The 21,409-nt window shown below is 40.6% G+C and overlaps 1 protein-coding gene across 24 annotated transcripts in view; it reads left to right on the forward strand.

Moving 5' to 3' along the window:
* Positions 1–1,695: 1,695 nt before the first annotated feature.
* The window catches only part of LMO7 (LIM domain 7), a 183,312-nt gene continuing 163,598 nt past the window's right edge, over positions 1,696–21,409 (forward strand). For 4 of the 24 annotated variants that reach the window (XM_043534097.1, XM_043534137.1, XM_043534135.1 and 1 more), the window contains exons 1-2: positions 1,770–2,016; positions 2,723–2,793. In XM_043534097.1, coding sequence (XP_043390032.1) covers positions 2,725–2,793 — 69 coding nt within the window. In that variant the 5' untranslated portion in view covers positions 1,770–2,016; positions 2,723–2,724. The other 20 variants (XM_037895300.2, XM_043534061.1, XM_043534067.1 and 17 more) reach the window with 13 other exon arrangements.

Raw genomic sequence — 21,409 nt, forward strand, 5'->3', positions numbered from 1 at the left:
GTACAAAAATAAATGTGGTTTCAAGTCTGATACTAATAGTAATGATGGAGTCAAATGTTAGTGTGTCATGTACACAATTGTGGTCAGTAAACATAAATGCCAAAATAACTAGAAAAATAATTCCCCCTTCTTAATAAAAGAGGGAAAAAATCCTTAACTGAGTATGTTAAAATTAGTGTTTTTAGTGGAGTGAAAAGCAATTGGTTAAAATAGAGTAGATAATGGCAGTAACACAGAGTGGGGAAGAGAAAGTAAGCCAATTTTATTTATCTCTAGTAAAGATCGTGTACAAAGTATCAAATTTGTGTTTCTGATATCTGTGTTAAAGCTCCAGAATTGATATTTCAAGGCTTGGGATTGGGCTATCATCCTTTATTATCTCCTGATTGTTCTAAATTTACATATAAATTGAAAATATGGTTTAATTGGTGTTTGTATATATGTATATTTCCCTTTCTTTCTATAGGAATTAGATACAGTGCTTCAGTCAGCTAATTTCTAAGTTGTTATTTGCAAAAAAAACAAACTAGTTTTCAGGTGCTTAAGTAGCTCCTGGAATCACAAAGTTGCCCCCTCAATCTGAAATGGCACCCCTTGGAGGAGGAGGTGGTGCCTCACGGCCCGAGGGCTGCAGGAGGGCCATGGGCTCTCGCAAGATGCAGCCCTTATGTGACAGCATGCAGCCTGCCTTGAGCCACAGACCAAGCACCAGGCACCTCACGCCACAGCAACAGTGCAGAAGTAAAGGTGGCAATACACTATATACCATGCCACCTTACTTCTGCGCCACTGATGGCGGTGGTGTTGCCTTCAGAGCAGGTGCCCGCTCAGCAGCTACTGCTCTCTGGCTGCCCAGCCAGTGCTTAATTTATATTGGGGCTGAGCTCTGGCACCTTTTTCAATTCAAATTAAGCATTGGGTGGGGAAGGCAGCAGGGCCCAGAGGTGATGGGGCCGTGGGGAGCCATGGGGACCAGGGGCAATGGGGGGGGTGCTCACGGAGTCCAGCAGTGCCAAAATACAAGTTCGCCCAGGGCACCATTTTCCCTAAGGCTAACCTTGTGTCCACCCTAACTAGAGGAGTTCAAAGAGTCGCTAGAGCTAAAAGGGAAAAACCTCTCCATTTGAAACGTATGGAGTGGTGGTCACAGGATACTGGAATCTTGCCTCTGGCATTTTTACTTGTGCCTTTGGAGACAACACAAGGAGTGACTGACACAGAGACAATACAGAAGGCGGTCCCCATGCCTTTGGACTGCCACAAAAGTCTTTACTCTCTCAAATTCAACAGGAATAACCATTGCAGTCTGTATCCTAACAACACTACCCTAGCTCCCAGTGGTGATAATTGACATGGGCCCTAGGCATCTCCACTAGGGAGGTTGCCTTTGGGCTTTTTGGAAGAGTGGGTGAGGGCTTAACAGTAGCTAACAACTTAGCACCATTTAATGGGAAAGGAATCCAAACAAGTAACCCGTCTTTGGAGCCCTGCCCGACATGCCTGGGCTGAGGGTGGGCTTTTTTTTTTTTTTTTGGCTAAGGAGGCACTGGCACACCCCTGCTCTTAGGAAAGACGCCCGGGGTGCTGTGGCTCTCCAGGCAGCACAAGGGAAGCTGCTGTTCCTTTTAAGGACTTTAGGAGAAAGAGGAGCCCTGCGCCTGTAGTAAACTGCGGCGCCCTCAGGGTCTCTCCACCTGGGCACTCGGCTGAAGAGGGGGGAGGGCTACTTGCCGGGCCAGTTCGGGAGCTGTCCTCGCTTCGCTCAGCGAGCCCGTTCCCTCCCCCGCGGCGCGGAGAGGGGGCGCTGCAGGGCACCTGCAGGCGCGCGGCACAACCAAGGTGCCAAGGCGAGGCCGGCGCGTCCTTCGGCGGCGCTTCTTTTACCTGCCGCCAGGTGGGGCCGGGCCGCTGCGCCCCGGGAGGGCGAGGGAGGGACGCTTGGAGCCAGGGCGTGAAGAGCGGAGCCGCCAGACTGCGCTGCAGCTGGGGAGAGTCGGCCCGGGCGAGTAGCGGCAGGTAAGAGCTGCGCGGCTGGGGAGGCGAGGGCGGGGCGCGGTTCAGTCCCCGCTCGGCATTTGTGGGTGGCGAGCGGCGCCGGGAGGTGCAGCTGTCCGGAGCTATCCCCGGTGCGTGTCGGAGCCGCTGCGCGGGCTGGGGGCGCTGCTCCGGCTGTGGGGGGAGCCCCTTAGCCACCCCCCTCCCCCATCCAGCCAGGCTGCAACAGGGGGCACGGGCGGGCATGTCCCAGCCCCGGCCTTTCCGGATACTTGTCCCGGGGGACGTAAAGCTGAACCCCTAACCCGGGCGTAGCGAGTTCCTTCCCCTGAGGAGGAGCAGGAGGAGGCGGCGGCTCGCGGCCCCGGGGCTGGAAGCAGCTGCTAGAGGCTGGCTGACATTCTGGGGGTGCTGCTGCTTTGGGGGGGGGGCGGGGGAAGGGGAAAAATGCGGTTCAACCAAAACTTCCCGCCCTCCCCTCCGCCCCCCTCCCATCCTCCGCCCCTTACTGGGGTGACTCTGATTTGGTCTCGAGGCAGCGGCTTCTTCAGATTCTTGTGGTTTTCGGAGCCTTCCCAAACTCCCGGGGAGGAGCTGCCCGGAGCGTTCAAAAGCCCTCGCGGAGCGCCGGCGACTGTCTCCTGCTCCAGTCCCACCGGAGCGGCGGCGTTGCTGGGGGTTGTCCACTGATCTCTCGCTTCCCCACCCCTTTTCTCTTGCTTCCCAGCCATGGAGGGGAGAGAGGATGCTGAGGGCAGCTGCGATGTAGCTTTTGCTGAAGCTCAGAGATGGGTGGAGGTGAGAGGATTTTTTTTAAATTGTCTTGACTGACTGCTTTGCTTTATAGCTTGGGTCTTGTCCACCAGCTGCTAAACATTTCCCCATAGACCTGGAGACTCCCCTTCGCTGATAAGGGGGCGTCCAGCGCTGATGGAGCTTAGGTGCTTGTAAACCTTAGTGTTTGTCCATCTCTGACTGCTGGAGAAAGAAATGCCCCCTGCTCTTCAAGGTGAAGTTATCCTGCTCCCAGCCTTTCCACACGGTTTATGTTTGTTTTCCACTGATGCTGTCTGGGGCGTTTCAAAGGAAACGATAGGGTCCACATTCTTTTAGCAGGGAATCTGATGAGCTCAAAGCCTGGGCGAGGGGGAGAAGGCTGCATCTGTGGGCAGCACGGAGGTTGTCTGCCCCACTTGGTTTGTGGGGGCTGCGAGTTCAGAGCAAGTAATTGAAGAGAAGCTACGCTGTAAACCGAAGTTTATTTTTTTTTAATTTGTTTTAGCGGGTAGTTGAGGGAAGCTTGGCCTACAAGAGACTTGTTTACAAACTTTCTAACTTCATGAATAGCTGCAGTTCATTATGTGTAGAATGTGTTATTAAAAGCTTCCTTGCCTCATAACTTAAAAACAAAAATAAACCCTTCCGTTAAAGGATACCAGGGCTTTACTCCTGTAATTACCATTTACAATTTTGTGATGATTTTTTTTAGTTCTTTTCCTGGGACAGCTTGATCTAATCACCCCCATAGTCTTCCGGAAATTATGGGTAACCTGTATCTGTGTGAGTTGTAAACTCTGATTCTTGGTTAATATAACTTGTTTATGTGTAGACGGATACCAGAACTTTTGTAGCCTGTGCCTGTGGTCACTGTACAGAATAGCATGTAAAGGGATGGTTGTTCAGCGGGTGACCTAGAGTGTGCATATTGTTAGTGTGAATTACAGCAAGTAATGTGATTGGTATAGTTTGTCCCTGACATACAATTGCATGGTATGTGTTCAAGTCAAGTTACTGTTTAAGATGAGTACACTAACTTTAGTGAATTTCTGTAAATTTTAGAGAGACTAATACTCTGGCTCCAACTTCAATCATTTTTACGTTTATAAAGAACTCTTTTTTTTTTTTAAAGTGTATATAGCAACTTAAATTTTTTGACTGTACACATGCTTCAAAATACTTGGTTTTTAAAACTATTTTTTTAATTTTTTCCTTTGCTTACTTGTCAAATCCTGGATTCAGGGTTCTCTCTTTCCTGTTTGCAAATTGATGACATCCTTGTGCCTAAAAACTGTGCAGGGATTTTAGAGGATTATCAATTCAGGACATGGCAAGTAAATGGCACTTTTGCACTCCCGCTTTAAGAATAGTTATTTTAAGGTCAGTGCAGTTTATACTTAATGACATTAACTCGCTTGAACAAAAACATATTTGAAAACCTAACTTTTTTAAAAAAAATTTCCATTTAACTTTGGCCGGTCATACCAATCAAAAAAAGTTCTCTCTTCTACTGGTAGTAGCAAACAGAGAGGAGTAGCAAGTGTAAAGTATTTGGTACTTCTTGCACAGTGTAAAAACAGAGCTTTAAACTTCTGTTTAGCTTGTGTGATGTAATATAAATATGCTTTGTTTCTGAATTATGAATTCTTTATTATTCTTTAGCATTTAGTAATCTGACCTGCCTGGATAACATTCAGATTTTAAAATATAAAATGTTTTCAACACCTTTATTATAACCTGTTTAAAAAATAAAAAATCCTTTTATGTTCGGGGCAAATGTAAATTTAAATGTGTTTACTTTGAAATTCAAGCTTTGCTTTAAACCAATTATAGTCTCTCTTGCTATGTGTTGTTTTTAATTAAATCCAGTTACAAAAAATACACAGAAGTCAGTTGGTACGAGTAACTTTGGCTATATCAATTAACTTTTCTCTTAGATATTGGCCCTGTTAAAGTTTCCTGATAAGATAAACCTTCAACAATATTACAGTATTATGTTAACACACACCAGGGAACTTTAGTGTGCACCAGCAGGCCAGTTACGCTGGTCAGTTAGCATGCAACATGTTGGTGCATGTTAGAATTCACACACATCTAGTGTGTATTGCTACACTGTGTAGACAAGACCTTAGATCTGAAACTTGTTGTGTTTGTTACTCTGTGAATCCTAGTGAAATACAGCAACATAAATCTATTAGAAAGTAACATTTAAAAATAGATCAACCTCGGCAGATGCTGTTGGGTGCTCTGCATTTCTGAAAATCAGGCAGGTTCGCAAATATGTATCCAGGAGCCTCTAGTGAGGCTTCTATTTTTGAAAATCTTGCCTACATTTTTAGATAAACTGCAAGAAAATTGTTAAAACCTAGTTTCTTTGTTAGAAATGCTTGCTTACTTGAGGCATTTTTTCACTTTGCAAAGCAAAACCTTCTAACACTGAAGGAAGATGAAAGGATACAAACGCTAGCTACTTTGTGTATCTCTTAAAAAAAGAAAACTTTTTTGTAAACTGCAGTTTATTGCCCTTTGCGGTGAGTCCTCCATTAGCTGAGATTTCAGTACTTCTACTTTTGGCATAATCTTTTTACATGATGAGAAGAAGAAAGGAAAGGAGTTTAAGGTAATCAGTAGTGCTAATGCTAGTAAGGGGAAGAGGTCACTTTTGAACACTGTGTAACAGTACATTCATTTAGAATGCAGGCCTTGTCAGTAAAGGACATATATATTTCACCAAGTGCAATTTTCAATGAAATCTGGACAGAGTTCCATGTTCTAAAGAATTTTTTGATGAACACAGAATTCAATATTCCAGCAGGAGATTGACTGACCATTTTCAGAGAGGTAGATGTTTTTGGAGCTTCCTAATTTTCTCTGTGGCAGAGAATAGTTTGTATGAGCACAAAATGAAAACCACTTCCAGGCATCCTTATGCAGACTATTTTCTAAATCAGAGCACAGTAGAGCATTAGGTTTATAGACCATTACATCTGAGACCTCTGGAGTCCCCCAAATCTATACAATAACAGCCATTGCCAGTCAAGACTATACAAAGCTTCGTTTTCATTTCGCAGCTTGGTTGGGTAGGTGAGAGCCAATCACAGTTAGCATAAATTCCTGATGTGAGAAATGCCATCTTCAAAATATTATTCTGATGGGGTAGAGGTATCCCTTCCTAAGGACAAGGTCACACAGCAAGCCTATGGCAAAGCCAGGAATAGAGTAGAACTCTACTCTCTTAACATCCTGAGTTTTAACCACAAGACCATCCTTCCTCTCTTCTAACTAGGAAATAATCTGAATAGCTCTACTTCTCCTGTTGAACTCAGTATGGTTCCTGAGATGCCTGCTACTGTAAGGATAGTCTAAGAGGAATCAAAGGATTGGACTGAGTTTGATAACTGCAAGCTTAGAACTCTTTCCTTCCACACTGCTTCAAGATGTGTGAATAGACTACCCCTGTCCACAACCTAAAGACTCTTTCTAATGAATCTGGGTGGAAAAAGATATCTACTTACCACCATAGATGGTAATGTCAGGGGTAAGGATAGGAAGTGAGCCTTTGGTCTGCCCCTCAAAGATTTCAGAAGGAACGGTGGTTTCGGATTGCTAATGACTCCATTAGAATACATGCAGGTAAAGCAGTGGAGATATCAACTGTCTTATAAACCTACTGTTTTATTTGACAGGTTTCAGAGTAGCAGCCTCGTTAGTCTGTATCCACAATAAGAACAGGAGTACTTGTGGCACCTTAGAGACTAACCCATTTATTTGAGCATAAGCTTTTGTGGGCTACAGCCCACTTCATCGGATGCATAGAATGGAACACATATAGTAAGAAGATAGATATACACACACACATACAGAGAACATGAAAAGGTGGAAGTAGCCATAGCAACTGTAAGGCTAATTAATTAAGATGAGCTATTATCAACAGGAGAAAAAACTTTTGTAGTGATAATCAGGATGGCCCATTTAGACAGTTGACAAGAAGGTGTGAGGATACTTAACATGGGGAAATAGTTTCAATATGTGTAATGACCTAGCCACTCCCAATCTCTATTCAAACCCAAGTTAATGGTATCTAGTTTGCATATTAACTCAAGCTCAGCAGTTTCTCGTTGGAGTCTGTTTTTTGAAGCTTTTCTGTTGCAAAATTGCCACCCTTAAATCTTTTACTGAGTGGCCAGAGAGGATGAAGTGTTCTCCTACTGGTTTTTGAATGTTATGATTCCTGATATCAGATTTGTGTCCATTTATTCTTTTGCGTAGAGATTGTCTGGTTTGGCCAATGTACATGGCAGAGAGGCATTGCTGGCACATAATGGCATATATCACATTGGTAGATGTGCAGGTGAACGAGCTTCTGATGGCATGGCTAATGTGATTAGGTCCTATGATGGTGTCATTTGAATAAATATGTGGACAGAGTTGGCATCGGGCTTTGTTGCAAGGATAGGTTCCTCGTGTGGTTCCTTGTGTAGTTGCTAGTGAGTATTTGCTTCAGGTTGGGGGGCTGTCTGTAAGCGAGGGCTGGTCTGTCTCCCAAGATCTGTGAGAGTGAGGGATCATTTTTCAGGATAGGTTGTAGATCTTTGATGCACTGGAGAGGTTCTGATGAAGTGGGCTGTAGCCCACGAAAGCTTATGCTCAAATAAATGTTAGGTTTCAGAGTAATAGCCGTGTTAGTCTGTATTCGCAAAAAGAAAAGGAGTACTTGTGGCACCTTAGAGACTAACCAATTTATTTGAGCATGAGCTTTCGTGAGCTACAGCTCACTTCATGAGCTGTAGCTCACGAAAGCTCATGCTCAAATAAATTGGTTAGTCTCTAAGGTGCCACAAGTACTCCTTTTCTTTTTATAGTAGTAAATCTCTACTTGGAAGTAATCCATGCAGATTCTTTAGTGGGGGTGGGGGGAGATTGGTTGTTTTTAAAAAGTTTCACTTCAGTGGCTTGTGACCTGTAGATCTGACACAACTTTAACTGATCCACTTATGTGAACATAGATGTTAGGCCAAGCAACATTCAGCATTGCAAAATGTCAGGGGACCTCTTGTGACCTATGTCTGTGGATTTTTTTCCCCCATTAATCAGTGGATCTAGAGTTCTAAAAATAGTCTCATGTTCTGAGAACCATTAACTGGGTTTTTTAGATGCATGGTCACCAAGAATGTTAGTTATAAGGAAGATCCGTTTTGTGCTACACTTCTTGTGCAGGAGTATTGCAATGTAGCGTTGATGTAAATTAGTGATCTAAAATTTTATTTTAGAATACTTTTTATACTACAGGTATCTTAGAACAAAATTCTACATATTTCATTTCAGTGTTAGTGGCAGAATGTTCCATCTTGAAGATAGAACTTACTCTTTAAAAGGTGACCAGAGTTATGTAAAATAACCTTTAAATTTGGGCATGCTGTCTAAGGATTGAGTCCAATGGAATGGTCGTTTAACATGTGGTCACCAAATGACTTTGTTTGTGGAACTTGGTATAAAGCCAGCATGTCTACTGTATATTTTCATGGCTTCTGCCAATGCAGCAAAGATGACTAGCTGGGATGTATTTCCTGCATTTGCTTAAGGATCCTCTCTCACCCATTCTTTTCAAGCATGGATCTAATATATACAGTCTGGTTCAACAGATGGGACAAATGAGTGTAGAGATGGTAGGCATTCCTGTCTCATTTCATTGCCTAGAGAAATGTGATCTGAGCAGACTATTCGTTACCTCAATTGTGCTAACCATGGTGAAAAGGTTTTGCCTGGCTCCAAATAAAGTGTGCCCAGGTTGCATGCTAAAAGCCCATCAATCTCCTGAATGTTTTCAGAATGGAACTGTATAGTTGAAAAGTAAAATCTGTATGTTGTGCTGCCTGTACTGTATCTATTATTGAGTAATTCTATGATCAAACCATAAAACCTGGGTGGGCTAGTTTCTGGAGACCTTTTTATAGCTGTGCTGTCAAGTCTTGGCTGGGTTCTTAATGTCTACATAAGGGATGGATTTAAGCCTCTATTAAGTAAAAGCATCAATATTTCATTTTTGTATGTGTGTAGACTCTTGGCCATGGGTACTTGCATGGAATAAATCTAAACTTATCCAATTAAGGCATGAACATGGACTGCCGCTGCAAGATATTCTTAAAGTAAATATTTAAAGTAAATAGTGATGAAAATGAAATACAATTTTAAAAGTAACCTTACTCTGATCTATTCAAAACTATGAAAGACTGTCAAGAATTTCATACAGCAGAGATGGTAAGAATATTTTGGAAGATGATGGCTGAGCTCTTCTTACATTTAGCTGAAGTTCTCTTTTCTCAGTAATGCAGTGTCACAGTGCTGTGTGTGTTTGGAGGTGTGTCAAGGAGAACTATTGGGATGGTAATTTTGTTGTTTGAGAATATAAAGATATTTTAGTGAATTGGTAAGATTTCTTTTTTACACTTTAGTCAGTATTTTGTATAATGTTTGTTACTTGTCTTCACAGTTCTGTAATGTGTGCATATAGAATTTAGTTGAATTTACAGTGCTTCTCAGTAGGTTTGCAGACATGTAATTGTTTCTTTTATTCATGGTAATAGCTGCCTTTGTATTTTTTGGTATTGCTTTGAAATCTTACCACCAGATGCTAACATTCAGCATTTTTAGGAAGATTTCCTAAAGCTGCTGAATATCACTAGCTGTACATCTAGACTTTCTAATATTTGGGATATGTAACATTCTTTCTTTAGTTGATCTTTTGGACTAGACTGATGTGTTTAGATTTACTTGTTGCTTTCTTTTGTTCTGAGTTACAGTTAGCCAAGCTCCTAGCTACAGTCAATCATGGAACTATTATTATTCCTCTGCTTCTGTGTTCTTGAACTGTGACCTGAACCTTTCATCAGCTTTTTGGGGCCACTTATATTTTCCTTCCACAGTTCAGGAGTGAACAGACATCAGATAATATCTTCCATACTCAGAGTGCTCTTGTTAGTTTTTTCGACACTGAAATAACTTCCTTCATTTAACTCCTTTTTCTCTATCAAACATACTTCTTTTTTCATCCAAAGTTTTGAAGTTTTTAATGAGCACTTGGGTGTATTATATTTAATACAACCTTGCAGAGTTGTGGAAAACACTTGGATTCTATTGTGTTATAGAAACCAGACACATTCCAGCTGTTCCTTGTAACCACCGCTCCCTTCCTCTAGACTTCCTTATAGCAGTAAAGTAATCTACGGGAGAACAGGAGTAAAAGGCAAAAGTGGTTATGAGATATAACGTGTAGGAGAAACTTTTTTTAAAACATAAAAACTGGAAAAGTTAGTTAAGTTACTTACTGTTATGTAAAAACTACCAATATTCACAGATCAATATGCTACAAATACTTCTGTTAGTTTAAGCAACTGTACTTCCAATATCCTATATGTTGGAGAAACTGTTTCAGGAAGCTGTTTCTGTTTTGGGATCCTTGCACATTGTCATTTTAAAAATACCTAGCTTTATTGAACTATAGTGTATACTCTTATTTTAAGCACTGTTTTTTCCTTTTACCCTTTGAATTCTATAAGCACTAGCGAGTGTATCTAGTGCTAGGAGCTTTTAATGAATAGGAAAATCTGAGATTTAACTTTGGTGCAACCCATGACACATTAATAAAGTGGATGCTAATTTTGGTTGATACTTGGCAATAAATCTCTTCAGTGTCCTGGAAAATTACTGTTTAACCGTCCCGCACTGTTTTGAGTGTGGGGTCTGAAGAACTTGGTGTTCTCTAAAGGATAAAATCATTGTGAGGGTCAGCCTGTTTGATGGTGAGTGTGCTGTGTGTTTCAATGATGTATTTTTATAGCAGCCAACTGGAAGGGCCCTAGCTTATTCTCTGGAGAGATTCTGTGATATCTTAATTGAAAATAAAGCCAGTATACTGTTTTGAGGAAAATACCTTTTCATTCCATTAACCAAAAGAATAAATCTGTGAATCTTTAAGCTCAGTGGCATCTAAAATGGACACACTAAATTTATTAGATGAATATTTTTATTTATATTGTTGAAGCTTTCTGAAGCATAACATATTCAAGGTATTAATCCAAAGCTCTCAAAGCATCTGATTCGCTTATAAATTGGCTTCAGCTATGGCAAAAGATGAGTTGCTGGTTTTTTTTTTTTTTTTTTTTTTTTTTTAACCAGAATCCCTTTGTTTAGGAAATGATATGTTCTTCTATCTGGCTTGCTGATTCTGAATGGATAATTTCAAGGGCCTTCAGATTTAGTCATTAGTCTTCTTTGCTACTGTTCATTATCAATACCTCCTTTATTTTTACATACATTTTTGATGCAGAAATATTAAATAGAAATTTTATTTGTGTAAATTACCATTCTGAATGGAAGTTTATTACAGCTGATTGGAAAGCTTTTTGTTTTGTTTTGTTCCCCTCCCCCCAACGGAAACTCTTTTGTTAGCAACCAAAAATTGTTGGTTTACTGATGGGAGGGGGGAAAATCCATTTTCAATTAAAGCAGATACTTTCAGTGGAAAAATTGTCCTAGAAAAATATTTAATTTGATCAAAGAACCCATGTTTCATTAAAAATTTTTGGAGAGAGTCTTATTTTTACTAAGTTCAAAAGATTGTTCTCAGTCCAAAGATTGAAGCTTGGTAAAGAAGGAATGTCCATCTATGTTTTTATTTATGTGAGGAAGGCTCTGTGATTATGAGCTACATAGGAAACAAAACCCAGCAGAGAGAGAATTGAAAAGAGACAGCATTACGGTGGCAGTAGCTCTCCCTGCTGCTCTACAGGTATGCTCAGTGATAGGGTAGCCTCTGAAGGAGCTATATAACCAACCAACATAATGCTTTGGATTGGCGCACCAGCAACCAGTGTTGAAACAGAGGAAGGTTCAGTTTTGGAAGTAGCAATTTATTATACTAATTTGTTGCATTTCAGTGGAGGTTGTGGGGAGATGGATATTCCAACCTCAGATCTCTGGTGGTGACTCATTTAAATACCCAGACAGAGAGACTGGGTTCTCTATCATGTATGGCAGGGTGTTGAGGTGAGGACTAGTCCCCCATGCATGGGAAGGGAGGGGAGGGAGAAATCTAAGGGAGTGGTGTGAAATCAGATTAGCCTAGACAAGTAAAGTCTACCCGTAGAATCCCTGTGCTTTTTCAGTCACTTGGACTGCTTATTTTGTATGGTAGGTGATTGACTTCTTCAGAAGCACATTAAAAAAATACTTCACATTTTGCATCTGAAGAAGTGAGGTTTTTACCCACAAAAGCTTATGCTCAAATAAATCTGTTAGTCTTTAAGGTGCCACCGGACTCCTTGTTGTTTTTGTGGATACAGACTAACACAGCTACCCCCTGATACTTCACATTTTACTGTGATACTAGATTCATGCTTGGCTGCACGTCTGTTGTATTTTGAGTGTCCTTGGTCACAACTGGCATATAGTTGCAGCATGTGTCCCTGGCTCACTTCCTCTTATTATTTCAGTCCCTGCAGGCGTATAGTAGGTAAACAGTGAGAGATAGGGAGGGACATATTTTACAGATGTTAAAACAAGGACAAAGTTTGAATTTGCATAAGGGAATGCAAATATAGTGAAGGCATTTATAGAGGGAGTGACGCGGTCTGAACACGAAGTGAGGGAGATTAATTTGGCAGCAGCATTTTGGATGAACAGGATAGAGTGAGTTGGATGTTCTGTAGATCAGGTAAAACCTACCTTTTCAACGATGTTGCAGCCTTCCCCGTAGGGTTGCCAATTTTGGTTGGAAATGTTCCTGGAGGTTTCATCACATGACATGATCTCTAATTAAAGATTAATCTGTAATTCCTGGAGACTCCAGGGAAATCCTGGAGGGTTGGTGACCCTACTTTCCCATGAACTGATATTTTTTTAAATAAATAAAAATAAAACCTGCACATGCAAAATTAGCCCAGTTGACTTTCTGTTCTGGGATTCTACACTCCCACGTTTTCTGTAGCAGTTAAACACCGCAGTGCTGAACTGTGGCTGTAGAAATGTCTAGGAAAGAGAAAAGGAAGTTGCACTAAACTAGGCAGGGGGAAGACCATGTTATGGGAAAGGTTTTCAAGTCTGGCAAATTCCTCTATCCCCCTCCTTTTTTGCGTTTGTCTTTGAATTAATACAACACATTCTTATCTTTAAATTAGGGTCTTGTATTTCCCTGAATAATAAGTTTAATAATAATTTGATCAAAATAAAAATATCTACTGTGTTATGCCTCTAACAGAACCTGGTGGTCTCCTTATTGGTGGGTTAGCACATCCATGCAGGGTTTCTGGAACGATAAGACTGGCATAAGCTCAGTTTACTGGAAAAGAGTACAGAGGCAGTTCCCCTCCAGGTGCTGGTGCAAACACTTGCCCTCCCTCTCCAAGGCAGGAAATGCACACACTTCAGCTTCCTCTGTTTCTTTTTGGGACTGGGTGCTTCCTGTCTGGTAGGAACCATAATCTTACGGGGGGAGTGGGGGGTGGGAGTGTGTGTGTGTGTGTAGGTGGTGGGTGTGCCACACACAGAGGCCCACTCAGCGGCCCACTCAGCACAGTAAGTCTTTTTCATGCTTCAGGATTATCAATCTGGGTAGCATTTGTACCATGTTTAAATTGTGGCTATCTGACCACAGACAGCTCCAGATGTTTAAGATTTTGTCGAGATCTACTGATGAAAAGCACTATATAAGAGCTAGGTATTTTTATTATATTGTGACAGCCAAAATTTGAGGCCCTTGATTCTTTGAGACTTTTGGCTTTAGAAACTTAATTTTGACTGGATTATAAATTAGCTAATTTCACTCCTTTTAGGAGACTGGTTTATAGGAAACTGTTCCCCTGTTCTTGGTTACTTTGGGTGAAGAGTTTTAATGTATGAGATTATGTCCAAACTATCACTTGTCCTTTTTTCTTCGGTTACCAGAATTGTTAACCCAGAGCAATAATAGTGACTTTTCAAATGTGGCAGAAGCATATGACAAACTTTCTCCTTTAAAAGTTTATGTTCTTGATTGTAAAATGGATTATCTTGACCATGAAATAGAATATCTGATGATAGTTCCTTTTTAAAAGATTGCTTGAATCAATTCTTATTTTGGGGAATGTTTGTAATTGACTTTCCATGCCCTTTCTTCCCTATGGCATGTGGACAGCTCTATGGCAGAGGAAATAAGAACTCTGTAAACATTGCTAAGATTAAATTCCTTCCCTTCACCCCTTTAGTTTCAAAATAGTGTCATAATGTTGTGATGTGGGAAGAAAATAAGTGAATTTGAAGGAGATGTGAATAAGCGGAGCATTACTTGCTCATGGCTAGTCAGATGGTTAGCATCATGACCTCATAAAATTTTAATATACACAAAGTAATTTTAGGGCATTTGACACAATCATTTGAATATTTGAAACTAATGATCAGAGAGCCGATGTTGTTGCAAATTATCTATGTATCATTGTCACATTCCCAACTGATGTGTGAACTTTTAGAAGTCTACTTACTTCTGTGAATTTAGGCATCTCCTGTTTGTTAGATTTGCTTAAAGGATTGTCCTCTCTATTTTAATGTAGGCTTTATGAGCGTAACGATATTTAGTCTTTTACAAAGGGAATCTGGTTTTAATCCTGGATTCTTTTAATGTGAATTCCCATCCACTCTGAGTTGTGCCTTGGGGAGCCTTGAAGTAGTAATTGTTCTTCCTCAGTAAGAATCCCATTTTTGATCACCTCCTGGCTATTGTTTGCCAGGACACTTTCTAACTTATAGTGAATTTGACTAGAGATGATGGCAGCAGCTTCCAATGATCATTAAAACCTCACATTTGGTGGTGATTGATTTTTACATAAAATGAAATAGACATAATGGAACATTTTCATAATAGAACTTTTAAACTTTTTGGTATAAATAGCTCTTCATCGCAGTGCCGCAGGCTAATATCACAACTAATGTTTAAGAAGTTTCCTTGAAAATTAGTTAACCAATTTCTGGAAAATTGTGCAAGCCTAGTTAAATCATAAACTGTCTGTCAGTTTGGAGTCTCCAGTTGTTAGAAAAGCTGCATAGTGCTTATAACCTTCCAAAAGCCAATTGTTTCTATTTTGTCTAGTGTCAAGCAGTGCTGTTGATTATTATGCTAATACAGTGTTTTTGTAGCAGTCCCAGAATATCTGTAAATTGGAAAACTGCTGCAAAGAACATAGAAAATATTAGTAGCTCATTTTCTCCTTCTGCTCAGATGCTTTGTTCTAATCCACTTATTCATAGATAGCCATTGTGCTATTGCCAGTCAATGGCTTTAAATTTTTTTTGCTGTTGATCCTATTTGAAAATTTAAACACCACATTGCATTGACATGTTGTCATCATTGACATCAAATGTGAGTTGATTCCTGTTTACAGTTGGCAGCTTTCCACTTAAATGTCTGCAGTTTTAATTTTACACCAGACTTTTTTTAACCCAAAAGCTACGGGGCATATTTCCATTCTACCAATCAAATGAATGTGATAGCAAGATTCCTGTGGTCCTACAGAAAGCCTAAGAGGTAGCAATGCATTTATTTCACAACAGGCCTTAACATACAAGTCATTTAGTACTGACTCCAGGAATTTAATGTTGATTCTTGCTTGCTAACTGGGGAAATGAGACACTTTTGATGCTGAGCACTAGAAACAAGATGTCAGTCTGTGTATGCTTGGGGTTGGAGGAACTCATTTGCTTTAATCAGCAGAAAACATTTTAGCATATGCTCTGTTGGAATCCGGTGACCTGTTCTCCCCAATGAGTCCATTCCATCTCCTCCAAAAGCAACTTTTTTTTTTCTGGGTTCTCCCATCGAAGAAGCCTATAGACTTTGTTTGAGTTTCCTTTCTAAACTGATGTCATTTCTGTGTGGGGAAGCTATTAGGTATGATGGATCAAAAAACTGTATTTGACATATTTAAAAACCTCTTCTGGAGTTCATTGTTTGCTTCTTTCCTGTTATCAGTTTAAGAAAATTTATGGTTGAGAGATCACTTACCTATAACTAAATATTTCTTGCTGTTAAATGATGTAAGATTTCCTTATCTCCACTAACTTGTCTTATGGCAAAAAATGTATCCTAGAGTCCAATGTAGTGAAGACCACTTGGGTCTTCAGCCTCACGGCTGCATGTTACAGGATTGCGAACTACCTTATTCCCACTAATCAAGTTTATTATGGCTTAGATTAGGAATCTGTTTAAACTAAACTGAAAAAACTTGCACTTAAACTGAAGTAAGTGTCCAGACAATGTGTTTGTACTGGCTTAACTAAATCTGTACAGCTTTCTTGTGGAGACAAGTTCTTACATTTCATCTGTCTTGAGAAATGGCTTGAAGTCAGAAACTAAAATAATTGGTTGCCTGTATTTAAGTTTCCATTATCAGCATCTGTCTAGGTATGGAGGGAAAGTATATGTCACTCATGGGCACATCTGCCATAGCAGTTTTTAGAAATCATGGCCAGAGATTTCTTTTCTTGCTGATTGTTAGTCTAGGAAAGTTTACTGGTTGTAAAAATGAGGGCTAGATTACATTTTGAATTTGTGGTCTGTGAGTTGGATCTGAAAACTTAAGGTCATGTATTACCATCAATTCATGGTAGAGATCTCTCTGTGAATAGATGCTAGCTACAAAGATTAAAAGTAAAATGTGTTCCTTATGTAGGAGTATACTGACCTTTTGTAGTAACTAAATTAGTGCTTAATTAATGAAGTTTCTGTTGAAGTTAGCAGTGCTCACTTAAGTATCCAGTGACTCTAAGAGCCAGAAGTAGATTAAAGATTTATCCTATCTGAGAACTGAGACATACTTTCATATGGCATAAAGCATTTGTTTCTAGTTCTGGCTATCATAGCAATTAATTTTGTATTGCAATACACATTCAGATTAAAGCATTTAATAATCAAAGTGGCAAGATTTTAAGGTCCAGAATCTTCAAAATACCAGGGCTTGAAACGGAAGAATGCCACAGCTTTCCAAGAGCACATACCCTCACAGTCCACAAGGAAACAAATGTTATGTCTACACTGCAATTATAAACCCACAGCTGGCCCATGCCAGCAGACTTGGGCTTGCAGGGCTTGGGCTGCAGGACTGTTTAATTGCAGTGTAGACCTCTGGGCTTGGGCTGTGGGGTGGGAGGGTTCCAGAGCTCAGGCCAGAACATCTACACCTCAGTTAAACAGCCCCTTAGCTCGAGCTAGGGATGAGGGGTTTTGTGGGGAGGGGCTCAGGATTGGGGCAGGGAAATGGGGTGTGGGCTTACCTCAGGTGGCTCCCGGTCAGCGGTGCAGTGGGGGTGCAGAGGCAGGCTTCCTGCCTGTCCTGGCACCGTGGACCACACTGCGCCCCGGAAGCAGCCAGCAGCAGGTCTGGCTCCTAGGCGGAGGCGTACAAGTGGTTCCAGGAGGTTCTTGCCCGAGCCACCGCATCCCAAGCTCCCATTGGCCAGCTCCCGGCCAATGGGAGTGTGGAGCCCATGCTCGGGGCGGGGGCAGCGTGCTGGGCCCTCTGGCCCCCCCACCTAGGAGCTGGACCTGCTGCTGGCCGCTTCCGGGGCATAGCACGGTGTCAGAACAAGTAGGGGCTAGCCTGCCTTAGCTGGGCAGCACTGCTGACGGGACTTATAATGGCCCAGTCGGCAGTGTTGACCAGAGCTGCCTCGCCCCAGTGCCTGACATTCTGCAACCCAGTACGGGGTCGTGACCCAGAGTTTTAAAACCACTGACCTAGGACAGGCCCTGACCTTCAGACTAGTGTTATCTTCAATTCCTGATGAATTGTTCAAAGTGAAAAATATAAATGCTATAAGTAGTTTTGTACTCTGTACTAAATATCCAAAAGTATATTTAATGTGTGCTGTTGCAATAGTGACTAACTGAACATGGGAGTTCCATACCTCATGCTAACTTTTGTAAACGCAATGTGTTCCAGGTTTTTTTTTAATTTTAGAATTTTGTTTTTGACCTGGGTCAAAGCTCCATGACCTCTTGAGGAATTAAGCTCTCATGAGGCATTCCTCTAACCCCTCATGCAGCCTAGTCTGACCATCATACACATCCAAACACTGTCACACCTATGATCGATGCCATTAATAATGTGTGGGATCTGACAAGGAGTCCAACATTATGTGCCTCTTTCCTTTTTTTGAAAAGAGCAATGCCCATGTTAAATAAGCATCTTTTGTGGGAAGGAGAATATGAATTTAAATGGTTTTATATTTGATCCAATTCCAGTGTATATTTTTGTCATGCTTGACAGTGCAAAGCAAAGTTCATGACAGCAAGAAATAGTGTAAACAAATTAAACTTCTTTTCATGGAGACATTAATGAAGGAAACACAAATTCTTGTTTGAAACCTGTATGGAAGTTTGTCTAAAATACTTTTAGTTGTAGGCATAAAAACCCCTTGCTCTTGATCTTCTGGGGATGCATATTACTGCATCTTTCTTGCTTTCTTCTTATTGCTTGCTCTGTTTAATTCCTCTTGTTTAGTAATAGGTGCTGAGTTCTGGCAATAGGATTTGAAAACTTATTTAAATTAAATGCTAACAGTTAGTCAAATGAAATAGGTTTAGTCAGGCTTTACTTTGTTTCAGTGCCTTGTAGCTAATCATTTACAAATTACTGAGCTTAGAGGCACAAATTAATGGCATTCCAACATCTTAAAATAACCCTCACTATGTCATAATGGAAGAATGTGTAGTTGAAGTGCTATGAATTTTAACAAATATCTCATTTATATGAAAAATTTGACCTAGACACAGAAAGGAATTGAGTTGAAGTTTAATTTAGTCTCATGTGAAACTCAATAGGAAATAGTTATATACAATTTTCAAATATTTGTAGTTCCTTAATGTGGGTTTTCTCATCATAACTAATTTTGTACTTTATTAGAAAACATCACCAACCATACTTTCACGGGAAGTAAAATATCTTAGCAGCCAGAAAAAATGTTAGTATCACAAGTTCTATCACAAGATCTTTCATGAGACTACAAAATGCTTATCATTTAATCCAGTCCACAAAGTTTTCAGACTTGATTAAAATAATAATTTCCTCTATTGCAGTGTATTGTGGCTTTATATAATCTAAGTCTCCAAGGAATGTATTGTGTTAATTCTACACTTTTCCTTCATAATCATCCTCTTCGAGATGGGATTTGTTTTTGAAGGGTACTATTTCAGAAGTACTGTGTGAAGCTAACAGTTTCACTGTCAATATATTGCACATCCATTCTTTTGCTATGAGTAAAAAGCACTTTAGGAAAGTTTCATTGTAGTCATTGTAACAATGAGCTAGCAAGTCTTAGTATAGGTCTTCAATTGTGACTCTATTTTGACTGCATATTTGTAGGAGTTAGTTATTGAATCAGTCAGAGCAGGTTGGTCATTCACTTTAATTGCTTTATTGACACAGAAACGGTCCTCTGAACAGTTGATTTTTGACATTCTTCTACATGGCATTTGGTCTGAGTTGATACGTTTTCTGGGGTTGACAGTGGCTTTTCCATCAATTAGCATAGCCTAATTCTGTGTCATACTATATATACTCAAAAAGAAAAGGAGTACTTGTGGCACCTTAGAGACTAACCAATTTATTTGAGCATAAGCTTTCGTGAGCTACAGCTCACTTCATCGGATGCATACTGTGGAAAGTATAGAAGATCTTATTATATACGCACAAAAAGCATGAAACAATACCTCCTCCCAAGAGTGTGGTGGGAGGAGGTATTGTTTCATGCTTTTTGTGTGTATATAATAAGATCTTCTATACTTTCCACAGTATGCATCCGATGAAGTGAGCTGTAGCTCACGAAAGCTTATGCTCAAATAAATTGGTTAGTCTCTAAGGTGCCACAAGTACTCCTTTTCTTTTTGCGAATACAGACTAACACGGCTGTTACTCTGAAACCTGATACTATGTATACTGCTTTCTTGTTTACGTATCTTTGGATTGCTGTTCTTGTAGCTATGACTTTGGGTCAAATATCTTGGATTAGGAGTTCTGGCCCAAGGTGACAGTATGTTGGATTAATTTGATTACTTTTATTCATATCTGTTTCAGAACTTGCTGACTGGAGTAGGGAATTAGATTGCAGCCTCCTATTTGGCAGGGCAGAGCGGTACTATTAGTCCACCAGAATGACGTTTGTAATACTAACATTTTTTTCCTCTTAGCATGTGCTGTATCATAGTTACTACCGAACAGGCTTTAACAAACCTATTAGGCCCCCAGGTGACTCTAGTGGTTGCGCTTAAGACATTAATTTATGGAATTTGGGGTTGGGGTGGGCGATGGGGTAGATCCACCAGAACTCGATAGCTAGTTCGATAACCAGACCTAGGTTTTGTCTAGACAAGGATAAGAGATGTGGCATTAGAAAATATTAACTAGCGTCCTGTGTTGACTTTAACACATTCAAAGCTGTTCATGTTAGAGTAGTGCCTTTAGTGTTTTTCAAACTTAATTCCAAGACAAAAAAAGTAAAACTTGAGGAAGACAACGCTTGAAATAGGAGCAAACTTGGAATCCATTGAATGGCTCACAACCAAGTGAAGTGATGGGGAGCTTGGGCAGAGATGACGTGTGCCTGTCGATAGTGTGTGCAGGGGGAGGGTGGGATGGGAGTGAGGGCAGGTGGCTTCTGCAGTGTTACTGAGCATGCTCAGTACAAGCCAAGCAGCAAATCACGTGTCACCTCTAAGTCTGGTTTTCAACTAACCAACTTAGCACATGTAAAGTATACACGGCCTTGCCTACGCTATGCTTTTCAGATGCATGTCTTGGAACCCATGAGCTAACATCCTTTTAAAGCCTGGTGTAGCCAACGTCTTGGAGAGAAGGCTCCAGACTTCCGGCTTTTGAACTTCGGGTTAGAAGACCTCAGGCACAAACCTGCCAAAGACTGGTCAACAAGTCCTCGTAAAAAAAACAACCCAATTTCCCAGTCTTTTGGGTTTGTCTTAATCCTTACTGTTCCCTTAAATCTAGCAGCACTATTCAGCAGGTCAGATCCTTTGAAGTACCTACCTCAATGGCAGTCACTTCATCCAGGTACATAAGACTTCATGAGGTTGAGAGCTATTTAATGAATTCCAGATCTGTTTTTATTTCAAGTGTTCTCTTTCAAGAGATGTTTTACTTTGTTTTGTCTCTGATTTTCAGAAGCTTGAAGACAAAAATGCAACAGTAGCAGTTTCCTTTCTTTTTCTTCTCTTTTCGCTTTCCCCATGTAATTCTAGTTTTGCATGGAGAGCCATTGTCATGGCTAGGTCAGGATTAACTCTCTGCTAGAGGCAGGGAAAACTGGAATTTTTCTTTATCTATCTGTGTTCATCATGTGATCTTTCCAGACAGGTAAATATGTAAACAGCCCATGGACTTCCTGAGCATCCTGCTTCCTCCCTACATTCCTCCATGGAGAAAAACCTCTATAAAGAAACCTTGCCCCAGCATCCTAGTTAATCATTACCACAGTGATTGATTGCATGAAGCCCTGATATAAACTATGGGAAGCAAAAACAAAAGTAATTTGAATCTTGCGCATCACATTATGAGATGATCCTTCGCAAGGGACAGGAATGAATTTCCCCTATACACAG

The sequence above is a fragment of the Chelonia mydas genome, chromosome 1 (genome assembly GCF_015237465.2).
Source record: "Chelonia mydas isolate rCheMyd1 chromosome 1, rCheMyd1.pri.v2, whole genome shotgun sequence".
In the NCBI taxonomy this organism is placed as follows: domain Eukaryota; kingdom Metazoa; phylum Chordata; order Testudines; family Cheloniidae; genus Chelonia; species Chelonia mydas.